The 21,411-nt window shown below is 46.8% G+C and overlaps 1 protein-coding gene and 2 long non-coding RNA genes across 3 annotated transcripts in view; 2 read left to right on the top strand and 1 right to left on the bottom strand.

Annotated features, from left to right (window-relative positions):
- The window catches only part of LOC308581354, a 106,709-nt gene that overhangs the window by 58,918 nt on the left and 26,380 nt on the right, over positions 1 to 21,411 (top strand). The window lies entirely within an intron of this gene.
- On the top strand, positions 1,882 to 5,573 carry LOC308581286. Its single transcript, XR_014004929.1, has 2 exons — positions 1,882 to 3,525; positions 4,452 to 5,573. It is a non-coding gene; the product is annotated as an uncharacterized lncRNA (long non-coding RNA).
- LOC308580363 (uncharacterized protein) lies at positions 6,004 to 19,516 on the bottom strand. The gene is made up of 4 exons (XM_081181806.1): positions 19,040 to 19,516; positions 14,170 to 15,173; positions 12,226 to 12,355; positions 6,004 to 9,233 (listed from the first exon to the last, which is right to left on the bottom strand). The coding sequence occupies exons 2-4, from the start codon at positions 14,968 to 14,970 to the stop codon at positions 6,745 to 6,747; spliced, it is 3,420 nt and encodes a 1,139-aa protein (XP_081037932.1). The 5' UTR covers positions 14,971 to 15,173; positions 19,040 to 19,516; the 3' UTR covers positions 6,004 to 6,744.

Raw genomic sequence — 21,411 nt, forward strand, 5'->3', positions numbered from 1 at the left:
GTGTCAACAAAATTTATTTATGTATGCAACAACGGCAGCAAGAGTTTGGTTAGCCCCAAAATGGAAAAATAAAAAAATTCCTTCCTGTAGCACCTTCCTGTCAGGTGCTACAGGAAGGAATTTTTTTATTTTGACTATGGCAGACCAACACGGCTACCTATCTGTAACTGGAACCCAAAATGGAAAGTGAGGGAGGTCCCAGGCAAAGAGGATGGTAGAATCTGCAGAGCTTGCAGGTTTAACATAAAGAATAAGAGAGCAAGAAGAACAAATATGGAAAATATTTATTGAGGATAGGGGAAATAACTGTACACAACTGAAAATGCTGTCAGCCTTAAGATAAAATCAACAGTGTAATTAATGTAGCGATGTAGAAGTGGAGAACAGACTAAAACGGCGACAGCAAAATATGCAGGAATGAAAGATAAATAAAATGAACGGAGGAAAGAGAAGGATGGAAGTCATGGGATATCTAACAGCGTGTAAAATGCTTGAGATTTAAAACTGAAAATTTAACAATTTTTTAAAAGAGTTGTTAGGAGGCCTCCTATTCCCCTCACAAGAGCTCTCTGTAGGAAACACACTGAAGCCTAATTGGATTAGCAGAATACCTGGCCTCTAGTGGGCGGGGCTTTCATGCTGCACTCTAGAACAAGCCCCTCCCTTCAGGCTGTCAGTTTAAAAAAAGAGTTCAACTGTCACTTACCTCAAGGTGCTTCGTTTCCCTCAGTCAGCGTGTTACTACGCTACGTTTCTCTACTATGAAAGCTTTGTTTCATATATATCCAGTGAGCCTCACTGGATGAAAAGACAAACTCTGCTAAAGGAGAAGGTGGAATAACTTCAGTGGGACGAGCGAGGAGATATTTCTCTGACAGGAGGACAGATTTTTATTCACCCCCTCCACAACACTTGTCATTCCCAGAGCCCCCTAGGAAGACGGCCGGCCTGTTAGACCGCTCTGAGAAATAGAGCTCCGTGAGGGGAATTAGGGTCTCTAAATAACTCCAAGGTTGCCATATTTCAAACAGTGAATATACGGACAGAAAAGTTGTTGAGGTTGTTGACCTTTTTTTATATATATGATATTTATAAAAGTTTCAAAAAAAAGATTAAATAAATAAAAAGAGAAAAATAAAAAAATACAAATACAAAATACAGAAGATAATAAACATTTAAAAAAACCACATCAATCTTTCTGTACCTTACATTTCATTTCCTTGCTTCCCTGACCTCCTCACACCTCCCTTTTTTGTATTCCAGTTCTATTAAGTAATTCAGCAATTCCTTTCCCTCTTTGTTTTTATCTTAATAAATTATGACTTTGAATTTTCATCTGTTAACAATCCATTTTTACATACACCTTAATAACATCGCTGCTAAAACCACTTAACTTCATTCAGACATCATTCTAACATCCATTAATTTTGCAATATTTCTGTAAATAGTCTTTAAATTTCTTCCAATCTTCTTCCACCAACCCTTCTCCCTGGTCTCGGATTCTGCCAGTCATTTCCGCCAGTTCCATGTAGTCCATCAGCTTCATCTGCCATTCTTCCCTGGTGGGTAGATCTTGTGTCTTCCAATATTTCGCAATGAGTATTCTTGCTGCTGTTGTAGCATAACATAAAGAAAGTTCTGTCCTTCTTTGGCACCAATTGGCCGACCATGCCCAGGAGAAAGGCCTCTGGTTTCTTCAGGAAGATATATTTAAATACCTTTTTCAGTTCATTATATATCATTTCCCAGAAAGCCTTAATCTTTGGGCACGTCCACCAAAGGTGAAAGAATGTACCTTCAGTTTCTTTACATTTCCAACATTTATTATCGGGCAAATGATAGATTTTTGCAAGCTTGACTGTTTTTGTGTGTGTTTTTTTAGCAAATTCACCAAAAGCTGAAAAATGGAAGTTTTTGAGCTATTTCTAAGGATAATCGACAAAAACAACACTGCCATCATGGGTTGCCATATGTCCAGATTTCCCTGGACATATTATTATTATTGCCAATTTCCACCCAGAAACTGCTTCCAGCTGTGGTATTCCGGATATGTCCGGGAGATTCTGGACGTATGGCAGCCCTAAGCAACTCTCACCACCCTCAACAGCTCCCAGGATTTTGGGAGTGGCATGATACTGCTTTATTGTTTTGATGACGCCTCAGAGTGGAGACACTGAAGCATAACTTAACTTTGGGCCAGTGGGTCTATTCTCCATAGGACCTCAATAAATCAGCAGTTCCCAAAATGTGGTCCGCAGGCTTCATTCAGGCATGCCCACATTTAATTTCATAGTGACCTTTAAATGAATTTCTATTGCTTCTTTTATTTGCCACATTGTAATTTATTGCATTACCATTTGAATGTTATTGGACGCAAACAGACGCACAACTTAACAAATCCAAGCAGCAATGGAAATGCCCTTTTAAAATTACACAGCATCCAGCACAGTGCGTTACAATTGCTACAACAGGCAGCAAAATCATTAAGTGGCCCACCAACACTCTCAATTTTCAAGCGGTCCATATGGCGCAGAAAGTTTGGGAACCACAGCAATTGGTATTTTTTCAAAACCAAATAGAAATGGGGAATGGACTCGTGTCCACAAAGGTAGTAATCTTGGCACCCCTTGTGTGTTCTTAAAAATGAAGATAACCAACTCATTTTTATTTTCCTTCTGGAAATGTAAAGTAAGCCATAGATGTGGATGTCTTCAAAAATCGAGTTCAAACTACCCATCCTGTGGTAGGAAATGGGTAACAGCTATGGCAGGGAGGAGGTTGGAGAGAGGGAAAATAATTCCACAGATAGGCAAAAATGCAAATAGCTAATGAATCATTTCCAATAAATCAGTCAACTGTAAATGCACATTAAAAGGGAGACAGAAAGACATCTTCTTCGGCTGAAATCTGGAAAAGCGACTGCTTGGATGGGAGACAGACCTGTAAGAAAATGTTGGTTCTGCAGTTGGACTGGTATGTTTGAGCTTCTGAGTCCCATTATGTTCTGGCCCTGGTGTTCCACTCCCAGACTGTGTCAGTGGTAGACCTTAGCTTTCAAATCTGAGCAGTGCCCTGGGCGATACAAAAATTTGGTGCCTCTTGCCTTATAAGTCATTGTTGGGGGGGTGTGTGCAGCGCCCTCCCAGCTCAGTACCCAGTGCGGGCGAACCAGTCGCGCTCCCCTAAATCTGCCTCTGCTTGTGAAGGTGCTCAGATAAACGAGCTGGTGAAAGTGAAGAGCCCTGGGCTCTTTTGCCTCTTCCTGAGCCGGGCAAAATCTCATCCTGTAAGAAAGCGTTTATTTGAAATGAGGCAGGAATAAAAAGATATTTCCACACAAAGATTTATTTGTTTTCTGCCCCCCATGGAGCATTTGCAGAATGTACAACCTGGGCAACACCGAGGTCTGCAAACACTGCTGGAAACAAGTCATTTGCTGAAAAGAAGCAATTCTGTAGCCAGTGAAACGCCATGGTACACCTACATCAGCCTAACTTTCACCTGCCCAACGTGTCTCTCCCACAGGTGCTGTAACTCTCCAATGGTTTGAACTTTACCCGCAAAGGGACACGCCAACAACAAAACAAGGCTGTTCTGTTATTATGCTCTGCTATAGAGGAGGGGGTGGGTTTGCTCCTGACTGGCCAGTGCTCATGTGGCATCATACGTGATTACTAGCTCCTGACTGGACGGTGCTGATATGACCTCACACCCTGATGTGTCAATTTGTCCCTTTTCTGAGAAATGGTATGGGGGAGAAAGAGCAACGATGAAGGGGTCTTGGTGGACCACAAGCTTAACATAAGCCAGCAGTGTGATGCAGCAGGAAAAAAGCTAATGCTATTCTAGGCTGCATCAACAGAAGTCTCCATAGAATCATAGAGTTGGAAGAGACCACAAGGGCCATCGAGTCCAACACCCTGCCAAGCAGGAAACACCATCAGAGCACTCCTGACATATGGTTGTCAAGCCTCTGCTTAAAGACCTCCAAAGTAGGAGACTCCACCACACTCCTTGGCAGCAAATTCCACTGTCAAACAGCTCTTACTGTCAGGAAGTTCTTCCTAATGTTTAGGTGGAATCTTCTTTCTTGTAGTTTGGATCCATTGCTCTGGAGCAGCAGAAAACAACCTTTCTCCCTCCTCTATGTGACATCCTTTTATATATTTGAACATGGCTATCATATCACCCCTTAACCTCCTCTTCTCCAGGCTAAACATGCCCAGCTCCCTTAGCCGTTCCTCATAAGGCATCGTTTCCAGGCCTTTGACCATTTTGGTTGCCCTCCTCTGGACACGTTCCAGTTTGTCAGTGTCCTTCTTTAACTGTGGTGCCCAGAACTGGACACAGTACTCCAGGTGAGGTCTGACCAGAGCAGAATACCTGGAGTACTGTGTCCAGTTCTGTCTCCAGATCAAGGGAAGTAATATTCTCTATTTTGCCTTGGTCAGACAACACCTGGAGTCCTGTGTCCAATTCTGGGCGCCACGATTTAAGAAGGATGTTGACAGGCTGGAATGTGTCCAGAGGAGGGCAACCAAGATGATCAAGGGTCTGGAAACTAAGCCTTATGATAATCACTTGAAGGAGCTGGGTATGTTTAGCCTGGAAAAGAGGAGACTGAGATGAGATATGATAGCCATCTTCAAATAACTTAAGGGCTGTCACATGGAAGAGGGAGCATGCTTGTTTTCTTTTGCTCTGGAGGGTAGTACTCAAAACCAATGGCTTCAAGTTACAAGAAAGGAGATTCCGCCTAAGCATTCAGAAAAAACTTTCTGACAGTAAGAGCTGTGGAACAGACTTCTATGAGAGGTGGTAGACTCTCCTTCCTTGGAGCTTTCTAAGCAGAGGCTGGATGGCCATCAGTCACGGATGCTTTAGCTGAGATTCCTGCATTGCAAGGGGTTGGACTAGATGACCCATGGAGCCCCTTCCGATTCTCTGATTCTAAGTGACATCACACCCCAGCATGGCCGTTGTCTCCCACACCACACCCCCCAAACAGCGCAGCCATAGTTGAAAAGCGCAAAACTTGGACCTTAAATGTAATCACAGCAGACCCTGAACAGGCTTTGCCACAGAAGCAGAAACAGTTTGGGTTCCCGCCCCCCAAGGCTCAAGTCCAGGCATTTGATGCATCATGTTGTCTGTGCACTGTGCTCTGTGAAGGACCGTGCATACCACAGAGGCTGGGAGCTGAGCAATTCTGGACGCACACATTCACAGCAAGTCAGGTTAGTCCACTTTTCTCTGCAGGGCAACCTCTGCTAGCCTTGGGGCAAATATGTGCAGGAGATTGGACGGTGGCTGCCAGCCATGGTGCGAAAGACTGAGAAAGACAGGATTTCCCAACATCAGCTGTGGGAACAGAAAACCAAGCACACACACACCCCCATAACACAAACAGGTCTCCCCACATCGTTCTCACAATCATTTGGAAGGAAGTAACTTGGGACTTGTTCCTGGCAGCAAGTTGCACAGCCAGAGAGGGACCACTTGGTTGTTTCTTAGGATAACAGAAAGTCCGCTCTGCCAACAGACCCATAAAATATTGAAAAATGAAAAATCGTTTTTAAAAAAAGGTTAAAAGCCCTAGATTGGTCAGCAGCCTGGATTTCTCTCCTTTTTAAGAGGTGTCTGGTTCCTCATACAACATAAAAACATTCTGTCCTGCACAGATTCCAGGTTTACTCCAAGGTTTACTCAGACTAAGAGTTTCAGCGGCAATCTGAGCATAGCTGTCAACATTTCCCGTTTTTTAAGGGAAATTCCCTTATTTCAAATAGGATTCCTCGCAAGAAAAGGGAAAAGTTGACAGCTATGAATCTGAGTGTTTCTATGGCTTCCTTCCCATGTGAATTTTCTGACACAGATATATTTTAACACCTAAGCAGTGTCTTTTTCTTGCACCACTGTTCCGTATGTAAAAATTTCAGTAGCTGTAGATTTTCCGGAGCTCAGGAGCAGAACCTGGCTTTGTATGGCTCCAGGATCAATTCATTGTTTTGTTTTTTTTTAAAAAATGGCCTCAAGTAGCAAGTGGCTGTTCTTGGGTTCTTCTGTTCGTAAGCAATGGGAAAGTCTTTATCCCCCCGAGATCTTGGAAAGCTGAAGCCAATCATAACAGAAAATAAAGGGCTGGATGGACAAATAATCTGAAAGGCAGCTTCAATGAGACCCCACTCCACTCCACCCAGTCCAGGATTCTGACTCTGCTCCTGTTAGGTTGATGAAGGAGGGTGCAAAAGATGAGCCAAGGCAATCTGTCACAAGGAGAGCAACTTACTGAGGGTGACCTGGAATCTTTAAAGTTGTCTAGAAACACCACCACTTGGCCCACTGTTGCTCATCCTTACAAGTTCGGGCAGTTTCCCTTATAATGCCCTATTTTGGCCAGAAGAGGGTGATGATGCAGCTGTCGAATCACCCTTGCATCCCATATGTCCTGAGTTCAAAACCTGATGCAGATTCAAGTTCCGCCTTTTCGACGGAAAGATCTGAGCTCACAAGGGATGCTTCCCTTTGTCTAAAGCATTTACCTCAGCTGATTCCTCCATGGCTTCACTGGTGAACAGCAAATCTTTGAGTAACGACCAAAAACGCTGTCTGCAGCATGGTGTTTTGCAAAAAATCTTTTCCTCGCCACCACCTACTGACTAATAAAATCCACTGTTGTTTAAGTCCAGACACTTTTATGGCCTTCTCGAAGTGTATGGGCACATAATTCAGGATCTTGCTTCCTTAAGTGTGGATTCTCTGATGCTTAATAAGGTTCTCACCTGAACAAAAGCTTTTCCCACAGTCTGAGCATTTATAGGGGTTCTCCCCTGAATGAATCCTCTGGTGCCTAATGAGATTCGAGCTCTGGCTGAACCCTTTCCCACAGTCCAAACATTTATACGGCCTCTCCCCAGTGTGGCTTCTCTGGTGTACCACAAGCTGTGATTTGGTGACAAAAGATTTCCCACAGTCCAAGCATTTAAATGGATTCCCCTTCATGTGGATTCTCTGATGCTTAAGAAGCTTCATCCTGGAACTGAATTTTTCCTCACAGTCTGAACACGGGAACAACTTCTCTCCCTTGTGGGTTCTCTGGTGGACTGTCAGATGAGAGCTCTGGCTGAAACATTTCCCACAGACCGTGCACTTATAGGGTCTCTCTCCTGTGTGTATTCTCTGATGGATGATCAGATATGATTTGGATATGAAAGATTTCCCACAATCCAAACACTTAGTACTATTCCCGTTGTTGTTGTTGTTGTTGTTGTTGTTGTTGTTGTTGTTGTTGTTGTTGTTGTTGTTGTTGTGCAGCTTCTTTGTTGTGTGGATTCTCTTATGGGCAATAAGCTGAGAGCTCACCCTAAAGCCTTTCCTGGATGGTTTCTTCCCCACATGAGTTCTCTGATGAACAGTAAGGTGTGAATTCTGACTGAAGCTTTTGCCACAAACCAAACATTTGTAGGGTCTCTCTCCTGTGTGCATTCTCTCGTGTATGATAAGGTAGGACTTGAAAATGAAGGATTTGCTGCAGTAGGAACACTTATGGGCTTTCTTTGCCTCATGAATCCTCTTGTGTGCAATAAGGTGAGCGCTGACCCTGAAGCTTTTCCCACAGTCTGAGCAACATAATGACTTTTTTCCTTTGTGAGTCCTTTGATGAGTGGTAAGGTGGGCGCTCTGCGTGAAGCTTTTCCCACAGGCCAAACATTTGTATGGCCTCTCTCCCGTGTGGATTCTCTGGTGGGTCATGAGGTACGATTTGCCAAAGAAGGACTTCCCGCAGTACGAACACTTGTGGGTCTTCTTGGCTGTGTGGATTCTCTTGTGAGCAATAAGGTGGGAATGGCCTTTGAAGCTTTTCCCACAGTCAGAGCATATATAGAGGTTTCCTTTTGTGTGGATGCTCTGATGCTTAATAAGGTTTGAGCTCGAACTGAAACTTTTCCCACAGTCAGAGCACTGGAATGTCTTCACCCCAATGTGGGTTCGTTTATGAACATTAAGGTGCGAAATCTGGCTAAAACCTTTCCCGCAGGCCAAGCATTTGAACGGTCTCTCTCCTGTGTGGATTCTCTGATGGATGATAAAGTACGATTTGGTAAAGAAGGATTTCCCACAGTATGAACACTTATGGGGTTTCTTGGCTGCGTGGTTCCTCTTGTGAGCAATAAGGTGGGAATTCACCCTGAAGGTTTTCCCACATTCATAGCATTTATAGGGGCTCACTCCAGGGTGGATTATTTGATGTTGGATAAGGCTGATCCTGGAACTGAAGTTTTCTCCACACTCAGAACACTGGAACGATTTTCCTCTTTTGTGCGTTCGTTGGTGGACCTTAAGGTGAGCCTTCTGAATAAAGGCTTTCCCACATTCCACACATTTATAGGGTCTCTCTCCAGTATGAACTCGCCGATGAATTATGAGGTGTGATGCAGCAAGGAAGTTCTTCCCACAGTCTGAGCATGTGTGCGATTTCCTTCCTGCGTGGATTCTTTTGTGGGTGATAAATTGAGAGTGCACCTTGAAGCTCTTCCCACACACTAAACATTTATATGGGGCCCCCTTCACATGGGTGCTCTGGTGTTTGGTAAGGTTGGCGCTGGAACAGAAGTTTTTCCCACAGTCAGAGCATTGGAACGGCTTCACTCCTGTGTGGATTCTCTGATGGACACTGAGGTTGGAACTCTGGGCAAAAGTCTTCCCACAGGCCAGGCACTTGAATGGCTTCTCTCCACTGTGGGTTCTCTGATGAATGCTAAGGTGTGCTTTGGAAATGAAGGATTTCCCACAGTCCGGGCACCTGTGTTGCTTCCTTTCCCCATGTCTTCTTTTGCGAGAAATGCAGTGAGAGATCACCTTGAAGCTTTTCCCACCATCAGAGCATTTGTAGGGCTGCTCCAATGTGTTGGTTCTCTCACGTTTAATAGGGTCTGTCCTCTGCCTGACGCGCCATCCATCAACCTTGAACATGCCCTTCTTCTTTGGCATGTGGATCCCCTGTGCTTCCCTGCTTTCCTCAAGGGGTTCATCGCCCTCCCAAATCACACATGTTTCTGCTCTCTCTGGTGGGCCATTTTCCTCTTTCCTCTCAGGGTGGTGCTCTTCCTCCTTACGAAAACAGGAAGCCTCGCTTTCTTCTCTCCTTCCGTTCGGAGTCCCGTTTGGGTATGCTTGATAAAATCCTTCTGACTGGGGTGTCTCCGTCTCAGTGGCACTCACCCAATCTTCACCTGCCACAACAAAGGGGACATTTTAAACATGGCAGAAAAAAACAAATGAGTGCCCTGCTGGACTGGACCAATGGTCCACCTAGCCCAGCTTCCTGTTTCCTGTAGTTGGCCAATAAGATGCCTCTGGGAAGCACCCCAAGCAGCTGGCATTTAGAGGTACACTGCCTCTGCTCCTGGAAGATCCATACAGCCATTCCACTATATTATTATTATTATTATTATTATTATTATTATTATTATTATTATTATTATTATTATCATCATCATCATCATCATCATCATCATCATCTGCCCATCACCCCAAGGTTGCAGGTCGCCAGAGCAGCTATGTCACACTGGCCACGTGACCCAGAAGTGTCTGCGGACGGCGCCGGCTTCCGGCCTCTAGAGTGAGCACAACCCTAGAGTCTGTCAAGACTGGCCCGTACGGGCAGGGGTACCTTTACCTTTACCTTTACACCCCAAGGTTGCAGGGTGGGTTACAGCGTTAAAACAAAACACCAAAAGCAATTTATAGCAACTGACCATTGCTAAAAATAAGGTGGGTGCTAAAAATATAACCCTCAAGTGTCAAAAGTCAATAGCCACTACACTCATGAAACATCTCATGACGCTGAGGTCCAGCTCCGAGGGCCTTCTGGCGGTTCCCTCACTGCAAGAAGTGAGGTTATAGGGAACCAGGCAGAGGGCCTTCTCGGTGTTGGCACCCACCCTGTGGAACTCCTTCCCATCAGATGTCAAGGAAATAAACAACTATCTGACTTTTAGAAGACAGCTGAAGGCAACCCTGTACAGGGAAGTAATTAATGTCTGATGTTTTATTGTGTTTTTAATATTCTGTTGGGAGCCGCCCAGAGTGGCTGGGGAAAGAAAGAAGGAAGAATGCAAGCCCAATTACTTGTCCTTCTCTCTTGTTCGCTCTCTCTCAGTCCCCACGTGCGCCACACATTTAAAGCAGTATCACACCACTTTAAACCGTCACGGCTGCCCACAGAGAATCCTGGGAGGTGTAATTTTTTCAGGGTGCTGAGAGTTGCTAGGAAGCCCCCCCGCCCCCCCCCAAAGAGCTATGATTCCCAGAGTTCCCTGATTGGAGGAATTGACTGTTGAACCACAAGATAAGGCTATCAACAGCTACTAGCAGAGATGGCCGTGCTCCCCCTCTGAGTACCAGTTGCTAAGAATCGGAATTGGGCAGGGTGCTGTTCCACACAGGCCCTGTTTGCAGGCTTCTCATTGGATCATCTGGTTGGCCACTGTGAGAACAGGATGCTGGGATAGATGGGTCAATGTTAGAACTATTCTACCATTCTAGAATCATAGAATCATAGAGTTGGAAGAGACCGCAAGGGCCATCGAGTCCAACCCCCTGCCAAGCAGGAAACACCATCAGAGCACGCCTGACATATTCTACTATTACTACTATTATTAACTGAATTTATATACCGCCCTATACCTGCAGGTCTCAGGGCGGTTTACAGACTAAAATATAAAACCACAAAATCAATAATCAAAATAACCCCCCCCAAAAAAACCCCCCACATTTTAAAAGGGCATAGGAGGTCAATCAAATCAAACAAAGGCGAACTTTGTTGCACAGACAAGGAGCCACTGTAGAGAAGGCCCGTTCAGAGACGGAGAGAAATCCTTGAGAAAGTCACATAGATTTTTTTAATTTTAATTCTCCTTTGTTTAATTTATTTTACATGTTTCCTAGTCCTTGGTTACTTGCTACTGCTGTTTTCATGGAATCATAAAGTTGGAAGGGACCCCGAGGATCATCTAGTCCAGGGGTGTCAAACTCAAATTCATCGGGGGCCGCATCAGCAGTTTGGTCACCCTCAAAGGGCCGGTTGTATCTGTAGGACTATGTAAAGGACATGTAAAGTGGAGGTTTCCCGTGTAGAACGGCCGGCGCCGCTAGAGGGCAGACATTCTCTGGCTTGTAGGCTGCCGCGCATGCGCTGAAGAGGCGGCTTTCTTGTGTCAAAAAAAAAAAAGCGAGAATAAAAGGTGAAGGCTGGCGGCCGGCGGCGGCTACACGGGCCACATGACGAGGTCTGGCCCGCGGGCCTTGTGTTTGACACCCGTGATCTAGTCCAACCCCCTGAAATGCAGAAATATGCAGCCGTTCCTTACTGGGATTGAACCTGAGGCCTTGGCATTATCAGCGCCACGCTCTAACCAACTGAGCTATCCAGCAGGTCTGGATGTAGAATCATAGCATCTTAAGAGTTGGAAGGGAGCCAAGGGTCATCTAGTCCAACCCTCCGCAATGATGGGGAGTGGGTGGTGGTGGCGGCAGCAGAAATAGCTCCTTCCTATCCTGACGCTTGCTTACTGCCACCTGTTTGCGTTTTGTTTGTTTCCGTGACCACTGCAATGGTCAACCGCTGCCGTTGTTTTTACAGCAATTGGTTATTATACATTTTAAGGAGTAGACACAGAGTAGACCCACTGCAGGGACACGGGTGGTGCTGTGGGTTAAACCATAGAGCCTAGGGCTTGCCGATCAAAAGGTCGGCGGTTCGAATCCCCGTGACTGGGTGAGCTCCTGTTGCTCGGTCCCTGCTCCTGCCCACCTAGCAGTTTGAAAGCACATCAAAGTGCAAGTAGATAAATAGGTACCACTCCGGCGGGAAGGTAAACGGTGTTTCCGTGCGCTGCTCTGGTTCGCCAGAAGCGGCTTAGTCATGCTGGCCATATGACCCGGAAGCTGTACGCCGGCTCCCTCGGCCAGTAAAGCAAAATGAGCGCCACAACCCCAGAGTCGTCCGCGATTGGACCTAATGGTCGGGGGTCCCTTTACCTTTACCTTTAGACCCACTGGAATTAGTGAACCTAAGTCAGTCATGCCCATTAAGTGTAATGGGCCTATTCTGAGGAGGACTAGGACGGGGCCTAGCCCATGGTTTTACTGTTGGCCAGACTCAGTTTGCTGAAGAGAAGCCACTGGTGTTGTTTTTAAGTGAAAATAAACAGTCATCCTCACCTAGTGAGGTGGCGTCGCTGTCGTCATCCTCCCTACCGGCCTCTGTGTAACCAGGGCTCCGCTCCCCATTCAGTGGGGTCTCTTCTTCCTCAGAGAAATCCAGAGCGACCTCCTCAATTGGTCCCAACTCCTGACATAAATAAAATAAAAAATAAATTAATAAATTAAATAATAATAATAATAATAATAATAATAATAATAATAATAATAATGCTCTTTTGCCCCACCCATCTGACTGGGTTGCCCTAGAAAAGAAAGATAAGATCCCCCTTCAAGGAAGGATTTGGGAGCAGAGGTCGTGAGGGGTGGCGGCCATGGGAAAGTGATGCAGATTGCGCCCCAGTGTAGCCTGGAGGGATTGGCTCTCAGAGTGAGGCCTCCTCCTCAGCTGGAGCTGTGGGGCCAAAGGGACAGCTGCCTTGTTCAAGCAGTCATGGCCTTCACACACTAACATGGAACCTCTTTTAGGATTTTTATGCCAATATCCCTTCCAATATTGAGCTAACCAGTGCTATTTTTCTAGAAAAAGAGATGTGGGAAATCACCACAAACACCTCCCTCACTCTCTTAGAATGGCAATGGCTCCCGCCTGAGAGGTGTTGAAGCTGAGTTCCAGCTGAAGAAAAGCCCTGGGTATTAGCTCACTTCCTTCCTCACATGCCCCATGCCTCATCTTTTACTCTACAAACTTGCTTACCTCTCTTAAATTCCTTGAACTCTTAAGAGCGTGTTTATGTCATTTCCCGGTGCGCGTTTCATGGTTTTATTTGCTCTTTATTTTTACGACATTTCTTGGTACACATGCCTGACCAGCTAAGCCTTTCTGGCCAACCAAACTGAGTTAAATGGACAACTTTATCAAGACTCTTTACTTTTAGAGCATAATTCCAAGGTTTGTCCATATAAAGGTTTCTAAAGATACTGGGAGAGCCAGTGTGGTGTAGTAGTCAGTGAGAGAGACCAGGGTTCAAATGCAGCCATGCAACTCAGTGGCCGACCTGAGACCAATCCCTGTCTCTCAGTCTACCTACCTCACAGGGGTAGCTGTGAGGATAAAATAGGGAGGGGAGAACCTTGAGCTCCTTGGAGGAAAAGGAGGTCTATGAAGGTAATAAGTACCGTATTTTTTGCTCTATAGGACGCACTTTCCCCCCTCCAAAAATGAAAGGGAAATGTGTACGCGTCCTATGGAGCGAATGCAGGCTCCTTGGCTTCAGCGATAGCAATGCGAAGCCTCCGAAGCACAGAGGGAGAGCTCCCCCCGCGCTCCGGAGGCTTCGTGTTGCTTTCACTGAAGCTGCCTGAAGCCCCCAGAGCGCAGAGAACTCCCGCTGCGCTCCAGGGGCTTCAGGCAGCTATCCACAAGCCTTCGGAGCGCAGCAGGAGTTCCCGCTGTTCTCCGAAGGCTTGTGGATAGCTGCCTGAAGCCTGGAGAGCGAGAGGGGTCGGTGCACACCGATCCCTCTTGCTCTCCGGGCTTCGCTTCGCTGGAGAGGCGCTGCACAGTTTTCCCTCTCTGCGCAGCGCCCCTTCAGTGAAGTGGGAGGAGAAATGGAAGGGGCTCCGTTTCTCCTGCCGCTTCGCTGAAGGGGCGCTGAGCAGAGAGGGGGAGAATTTTTTTTCTTCCTGTTCTCCCCCTCCTATAGTCCGGTGCGTCCTATGGTCCGGTGCGTCCTAAAGAGCAAAAAATACGGTAAATACAGTGAATCACTGCCCACCCCCAAAAAAACGCAGTGGAAAAGAGTGTCTAGAAACCTGAACAAGGAACAAACCATGCTGCAACTTTTTGTTGCAGAGCAAGCAACCCCCATCTCCTCTGCCTAGGATATTTGTCTGCTTTCATCATACCTGAACAACCTCATCAGGCATTGCTGTTGAGAGCAGGGGTGTAACCTTGAAGAGGGAAACTTACCTAAGTCAAAGCTGGAAAATCTAGACTCTCACCTGCTCTTCCCAACTCTCTCCAGCATACGCCCTCTGCAGGAAGTCCTCGGCCAGGGCCACCGCCTGGGAGCAGGTCTCCGGCCCATGTTCCCCGACCCAGCTCTGCATCTCGGGCGGCAGGATGCTCAGGAACTGCTCCAGGATCAGCAGCTCCAGGATCTGCTCCTTGGAGTGCCTCTCCACCTTCAGCCACTGACCGCACAGCTGCTGGAGCCGCCCGTAAACGCCTCTTGGCCCCTCGGCCTCCTGGTAGCAGAAGCAGCGGAAGTTCTGGCGCTGCCTCTCCCTGATGATGGCATCCCCACGCAAAATGGCCGCCTTGACCTTGTCGTAGTTAATCCTGTCTCTGGCGTCCAGGTTGCTGAAGATCTGCTCAGCTTCCCCGCTGAGGGCTGGCAGAAGATGGACCATCCAGTCATCTCGGGGCCACCGGCACGCTTCAGCCACTTGCTCAAAGGAGGCCAGGAAAGACTTGGTGTTGTCCCACGGGGTGGGTTCCTCGAGGATCTGTGGTGGGTATTCCAGGGTCTTCAGAAAGTCCTGCCACTGGGTTTCCCAAAGCAGCCCGTTGCCAGTTTCCTGGTCTCCGGGAGGCCTCTGCAGGATTTTGCGGATGCTTCCGGCCTGGATGATGTAAGGGGTTTCTTCCAACCCTTCCCCCGAGGTGGAATCCGAGGTATCCTCCTCCATTTTGATCTGCTGGGGGACTCCTTGCTCAAGCTCTGCGTGGAACCGCAGGCCAAAGCCAGACTGTGTCCCTTCCCTGACGGCCATCTTGTCTCGGGCCCAGAATGGCCTCATCCGATTTCAGTCTCCCTCTTTATCCCAGAGAACTTCTCACTTCCTCGCTGAAAGTCGGAACAAATATCCAGCCTCTCCTTAGATCCAGTTTGCCATGTTAAGGTGGATAGGTGTCATTCAACAGGCAGCAGAGATGAATCAGGTCTTCCTCTTGGCTAACGTTTAGATAGGTAGATGTTCCAGATGAGCGGAAAGGGCTCTCTCTGGGATGGGAGAGAAGTAAACCAGAAATGAGAATAACTAATATGATCTTGCATTTATACCCCTCCTTTCTTCCAAAAAGCTCAGGGCAGTGACATGGTTCTTCCCCTCTCCATTTTGTCCTCGCAACAACCCTGTGAAGTAGGCCAGGAAAGAGGATGTGGAGCAAGACACAGATCAGGAGTGGGGAACTTTTGGCCCTCCAGATGTTGCTGAACTTTAAATCGTATCAGCGCTGGCAAACACGGCCAGTAGCTAGGGATGATGGGAGTTCGAATTCGGCATCAGCTGGAGGGTCACAGGTTCTTTCACACCTGATACTGATTTTAAAAACCTTATAAATGTATAGATCTCTATATAAACTTCAAATTAGATTCTGAGCATGGGCATGGGAGATGTCAGAGGAGTATAAAATTATGCATGGTTGTGGACTCTCCTTCCTTGGAGGATTTTAAGCGGAGGTTGGATGGCCATCTGTCCTGGATGCTTTAGCTGAGATTCCTGCATTGCAGGGGGCTGGACTAGATGACCCTTGGGGTCCCTGCAATTCTAGAAAATATTTCTCTCTCTCATAATACTAGAAATTGCAGACATGCGAAGGAGATTCAGAAAAGGCAAAAGAATAGAGTTAAACCATGTTATCCGCTCCCAATGATGACTTATGGCTACAAAAGGAAATCAGGCAAGTTCATGGAAGGTATGGCTATGAACGGCCACTAACTCTGCCTCCACAATGGAAGGCAGAAACGCTTCTGAATGCCAAGGAAAAGAGAAAGGACAGCCAAGGCAAAGCCTGCACAAATTTCCTGCTGCTCCACACCTGCCAGCGTTGCTAGAAACATTTTGCCAGAACCTTGGGAGCCGTGGGCAGTCTCTGGTTCATTTGCTTCATTGCCAAATTAATATTCCTGTTTGGAAACGTGGCTGAATTGCAGCTCAGTGCAGCGCTAGGAAACCTTGGATTAGAGCAGCAGCACTAGGGAACCATCTCTTATTTGTTATTATTATCTCCACACTGAGGTTTCACATTCTCTGACAGGCAGGCAGGCTTCCGGGAAAGGGGTCCTCCCATGACAGAAGTGGGCGTGGCCAAAGTAAAAAATGGGTGTGGCCAAGGAGGCAACTCTTTCCTTTGAAGAGCAGGGCACATTCCAGCCATGCCAGAACCCAGAGATTTTGACACCTACACGCTTGCCTGCTATCCAGGAAAGCAAGAGGCATTTTCAGAATTTTGTGGCACATTCCAGATGGGAGGTTCAGAACATGGCCATTGAGAAGTGTGGCCTGGGGAGAGCCAAGGGCCAGACAGAGAAGCCCACATTAAGCCTTCCTGGCAGGGCCTGATCTCTCCCTCTGTGTAGAACAACCTGTATTACATTCAATAGTCTATGGGTTTTCCCCCCGTTGTGCAAGCTTCAGGAGAGGGGTGGGGACTCTGGTGGGGGACACATTGTGCTCCTTCTGGGGCAGTTTGTGCTCCTCTGGTTCCCCACCTGCACTCAACTCTCACCTGTGGCTCCTAGAAGCTGTCAGCGTGTGACAGCGGCCACAATCCCAGGGAATGGCTTCAAATAGCTATCTAAACCAGGTCAGGGCAGCCAATGGGCCTCAAACCCACAGTGAGTTAGGAACTTTCCCTGCATGCGCAGACAGGCTCCGGCAGATTGAGCGGACGGGACTAATCATGGGTCCAATGGTCAAGAAGGCAGTTTCTGGATGTGCTGTAGAGGGAAGTGAGGGGCAGATGGGGACTGTCCAACCAGGAAGGAAGCCCATTTAGGAGAAGGGAAACGCAGATCCTAAGTCCCCACTGCCTTGAAGGATATCTTCGGGAAACGAAAAGGCTCAGGAGTAAACCTTACACAAATCTGGAGTCCCTAAGACAGTTGGATGGTGTCTTGTACAGTGGTACCTCTGGTTGCGAACGGGATCCGTTCCGAAGCCCCGTTCGCAACATGAGCAGAATGCAACCCGCGTCTGCGCGTGCCGCGATTCGCCGCTTCTGCACGTGACGTCATTTTGAGCGCCTGCGCATGCGCAAGCGGCGAAACCCAGAAGTAACCCTTTCCAGTACTGAAAAAAATTAACCTGAAGCAAACGCAACAAGAGGTATGACTGTAAAGCTCTGTCCTACAACTCCTGCAGCCCAGCTGGTGTCAAATGTGTTGCTCTGCTTTCCTTTGGACCACATCAGCGAGGCTGAGGGGGGTCTTGTCGTCTGGGCAGCCCAAGGCCTCCATACACACTGCCCAGGCTTGAACCCCGGAGAGGTTACTTTGGTACTGCTAACGCAGTGGTCTGACTTCACCGAGACAGAAAAGGTCAACATCTCTATTCCACTGGGCTGCTACAACAAAATCAAACCTTGATCGGAATCCAATGAATGTTGGTGCATTGGTCAGGATTTGGCCTGGTGTGCAGTGATGCTCACTGGCTCACCAGACAAACAGTATGGTGTGACCTTGGGAATGGGTGCCAACTTGCAAAAAGAGGAGAGTCATCATGGTTGGAAGACCTTTGGGGAGGGGGCCTGAAAAGCTGATTCACCCCTGGCCACCATCCTGGGTTGCATATTCCACACTTGCACATAGTCCAGGCACCCCCAAACTTGGCCCTCCAGATGTTTTGGGACTACAATTCCCAGCATCCCTGACCACTGGTCCTGTTAGCTAGGGATGATGGGAGCTGTAGTCCCAAAACATCTGGAGACCCGAGTTTGGGGATGCCTGACATAGTCCCACTCCTCAGCTGATGGGTGGACACTGTAAGAGCAGCCCTGCAGGATCAGGCCCAACATCCGGCTTTCACAGAGGCTAACCAGATGCCCCAATGGGAAACCCACAAGTGGGACCTGAGGGCAACAGCCACACTCTCCACGCTTCTGAATTCCAGCAGCTGTTATTCAGGGGCAGAGGCTGCCTCCTAACAGCAGAGCTCGAGGATCACCATTGTGGCAGCAACCACTGGTAGCCTTATCTTGCCTGAATGTGGCTGATCGCCTTTTAAAAGCTTGTTGGCCATGAGAGAGCAATACAGTGGTACCTCGGGTTACATACGCTTCAGGTTACAGACTCCATTAACCCAGAAATAGCATCTTGGGTTAAGAACTTTGCTTCAGGATGAGAACAGAAATCGTGCTCTGGCGGTGCGGCAGCAGCAGGAGGCCCCATTAGCTAAAGTGGTGCTTCAGGTTAAGAACAGTTTCAGATTAAGAACGGACCTCCAGAACGAATTAAGTACTTAACCTGAGGTACCACTGTATATAAAACACATGCATACATACATGCCACTGCTATCAAAATCGGGGACACAGAAAAAAACAGCTGGGCCCCCCAAAACGAGATCTTCAAACTGAAGCCCAACCTTTCATTTTGGAGGGCAAGTGCACAGCAACAAAATTTCGGGCAAAGCTCTACCCTGCTGAAACCCCCTCGTGGGAGTCCTTTCCTCGGTTTGCACGGGGCCAACCCCGCTTGCGCCTCCGTTTGCTTAACAGCAAAGCGACGTTCTCTTTTAGGGAAGTTTTTTAATATTTGATTGTGTTTTTCCTATTCTGTTGGAAGCCGCCCAGAGTGGCTGGGGAGGCCCGGCCAGATGGGCGGGGTATACGCAATAAACTTATTTAATAATATTTTGCTTAAGTGCTTTTTAAATGCCTTGGTGGCTTCTTTGTTCTTGGCGCTTTCCCCTTCTATTCCCTGGCTGATTTTGCGGGGAGAAACTTGAACGCCAGGGGAGCAGCTGGAAGAAGAAAAAGAGGAAGAGAAAAGCTTCCCCTGTTGGATTTCTGCCTGCCACCCAGCTGTCAGAAAGCGCAGAACCCCCAGGGAGGAGAAAGGCTGGCTCCCTTCCAATGCTGCGTACTCACCCTCCTCCCCTCTACATCGCAAGCCGCTTTCCCTCGCTCGGCTCCTTCCTCCATTCATCCGCCGCTGAAGGCAATTCAAACCGGAAGGAACTTTCGCGTTTTTTCTCCCTCGCCCCCTTTCCCCAAACAGACACGTTTTTTCCGGGGCCTCTCTAGGAGCCGCAGCTCGTTCTCCTTAACCCTTAGAGAGCCACGATGAAGAGCTGCGTGCGATGGGAGCTGCGGGTTCTTATCTCATCCAAAACCTCGTCAAAATGCGCGGAGTCTTCAGGAGGATTGTAGGAAGAGATATAAGCAAGATATATAAGGAAGATATATAAGCAAGCAGGCGGAGGAAAGGGATGAAATAAACAAACCCAGAGGGTTGTGGGTGGGGCAAATGCTATTTGAATAAATTCACCAAGGAAATGATCAGAAACAAAATTTGCAAATATTCACAGGTCCCTTGTTTGCAGGCTTCCCCGAGGCATCTGGTTTCCTAACACTTCAATCTCCCAGGACATTCTATACAAGATCTCAAAGTAGCTGTTTTACTACAAAGGAATTTCAGAAATAGACTGGAAAGAGAAGCTGCTGAATTGCAACTCATTACCAAACTTAAAACCATGGAGAGACCTGGTCTGAACAGAGACATTGGATTCTTATCTCATTATACATGACTAAGCCATTTCTCACCTTCTCACCCCTTGCCTTTTCCTGTAAGACCTATTACAGTCGTTAAGAGTCGTCAACAGGCTCATCTCAGCTATCTGCCAATCTCCCATTCCCACCACCCTTCTGAGTAATACCCCTCCCCACCTTCTCACTATATAGAAGGATCTGGCAACTTCTGTTTCAGTGTATCTGAAGAAGTGTGCATGCACACGAAAGCTCATACCAAGAACTAACTTAGTTGGTCTTTAAGGTGCTACTGGAAGGAATTTTTTTATTTTGGGTGCTGTAGGATTGGTTAAACTAGATTTGCCTGTGGCCTCACCTAGCAGAGACACACAAACACCCGGCGAAATAAATGGAAATTACGGTAAAAGTGTGTAACTCTAGCAGGATGCTGCTGATCGTTTACATATTTAAACTTGTTTAAATTGAGTTACTTGTATTCCTCCTCCATTTATTGTTTATTATTAAGGCAAATTTCAAGGCTTGTTTTCTCCTGCTCAGGAGGGTAGGACTCAAACCAAAGGCTTAAAGTTACAAGAAGGGAGATTCCGACTCAACATAGGGGAAAACTTTCTGACAGTAAGAGCTGTCCGACAGTGGAATGGATTCCCTTGGGAGGTGGTGGACTCTTTTTCCTTGGAAGTTTTTAAGCAGAGGTTGGAGGGCCATCTGTCACGGATCCTTTTGTTTTGTGTTTTGACATTAGCAGCCTTGTACTTTAATAACCTGAAATACTGCAAAAGTGTGCTCCACCCTCCCCCACCCAACCTGGCCTGCACCCCTTGCCATAGCTGTCAACTTTTCTCTTTTCTTGCGAGGAATCCTATTCAGAATAAGGGAATTTCCCTTAAAAAAAGGGAAATGTTGACAGCTATGCCCCTCACCCCAATCGTGTCTCCAGCCCCACACCCCATCCCGTTCTTTCCCATTTCAGTGGGGCCACCGCAAAGCCGTTCCAATGAGAAAATGGAAGAGTAATTAAATTCCCTCTATACAAGATTGGATCCAAAAGCTGACAGAATATGCAGAATTAGATGGTCTATCAGAAAAAATAAAGAATAAATCGAAACAGGGATTTGTTTTAAAATGGGAGGTTTTCAAAGTATATTTGAAATACAAATATAGTAGTTTAAACTCAGTTGCAGCATTCGTGGAACTTCAGTAATAGTTGCAAGGCAGATATAACAATTAAGATTGTTAAGTTGTGAGTGTACATATCAAACGACACAGTGATTCTTCAAACAGCTCTTGTTTAGTCACAGGCACAGAACAGAACTGAACTGAAGGGTTCAGCCAGCCTGCTTATATAGAGCTCCACTACAATGCAACAGTACAACTTTCTGTAACTATCCAATCACTGAACGTCACTTTCAATTCCTTATTTGCATATGTGGACCTGAGTGAAAACTATCTACAGTATCCCCCTGCTGGCCCAGGATGAGAACTTCAGTACATAACAAAGATATATTAAGAAAAAGTTTAATAATGATAAAAGTGTGTGCTGGCAATAAGTTATATAAAATCGAAATATGGAATAGACGGGAGGTTGGGTCTTTAGTGTTAAGAACAATTTATGCCTTATTGTTTGTTAAGAAAATTCAGTATTTATTGTTGTTCTTGTGTGTAATTTGGTATTTGTGTTTTCTCTTTTTTCTTTTCTTGCTGTCTCAATAATAATAAAAAGCTGTCCCTGTGAGATTTGGCCAAGTGGGGTA

This window comes from Podarcis bocagei (genome assembly GCF_964188305.1).
Source record: "Podarcis bocagei genome assembly, chromosome: 2".
NCBI lineage: Eukaryota > Metazoa > Chordata > Lepidosauria > Squamata > Lacertidae > Podarcis > Podarcis bocagei.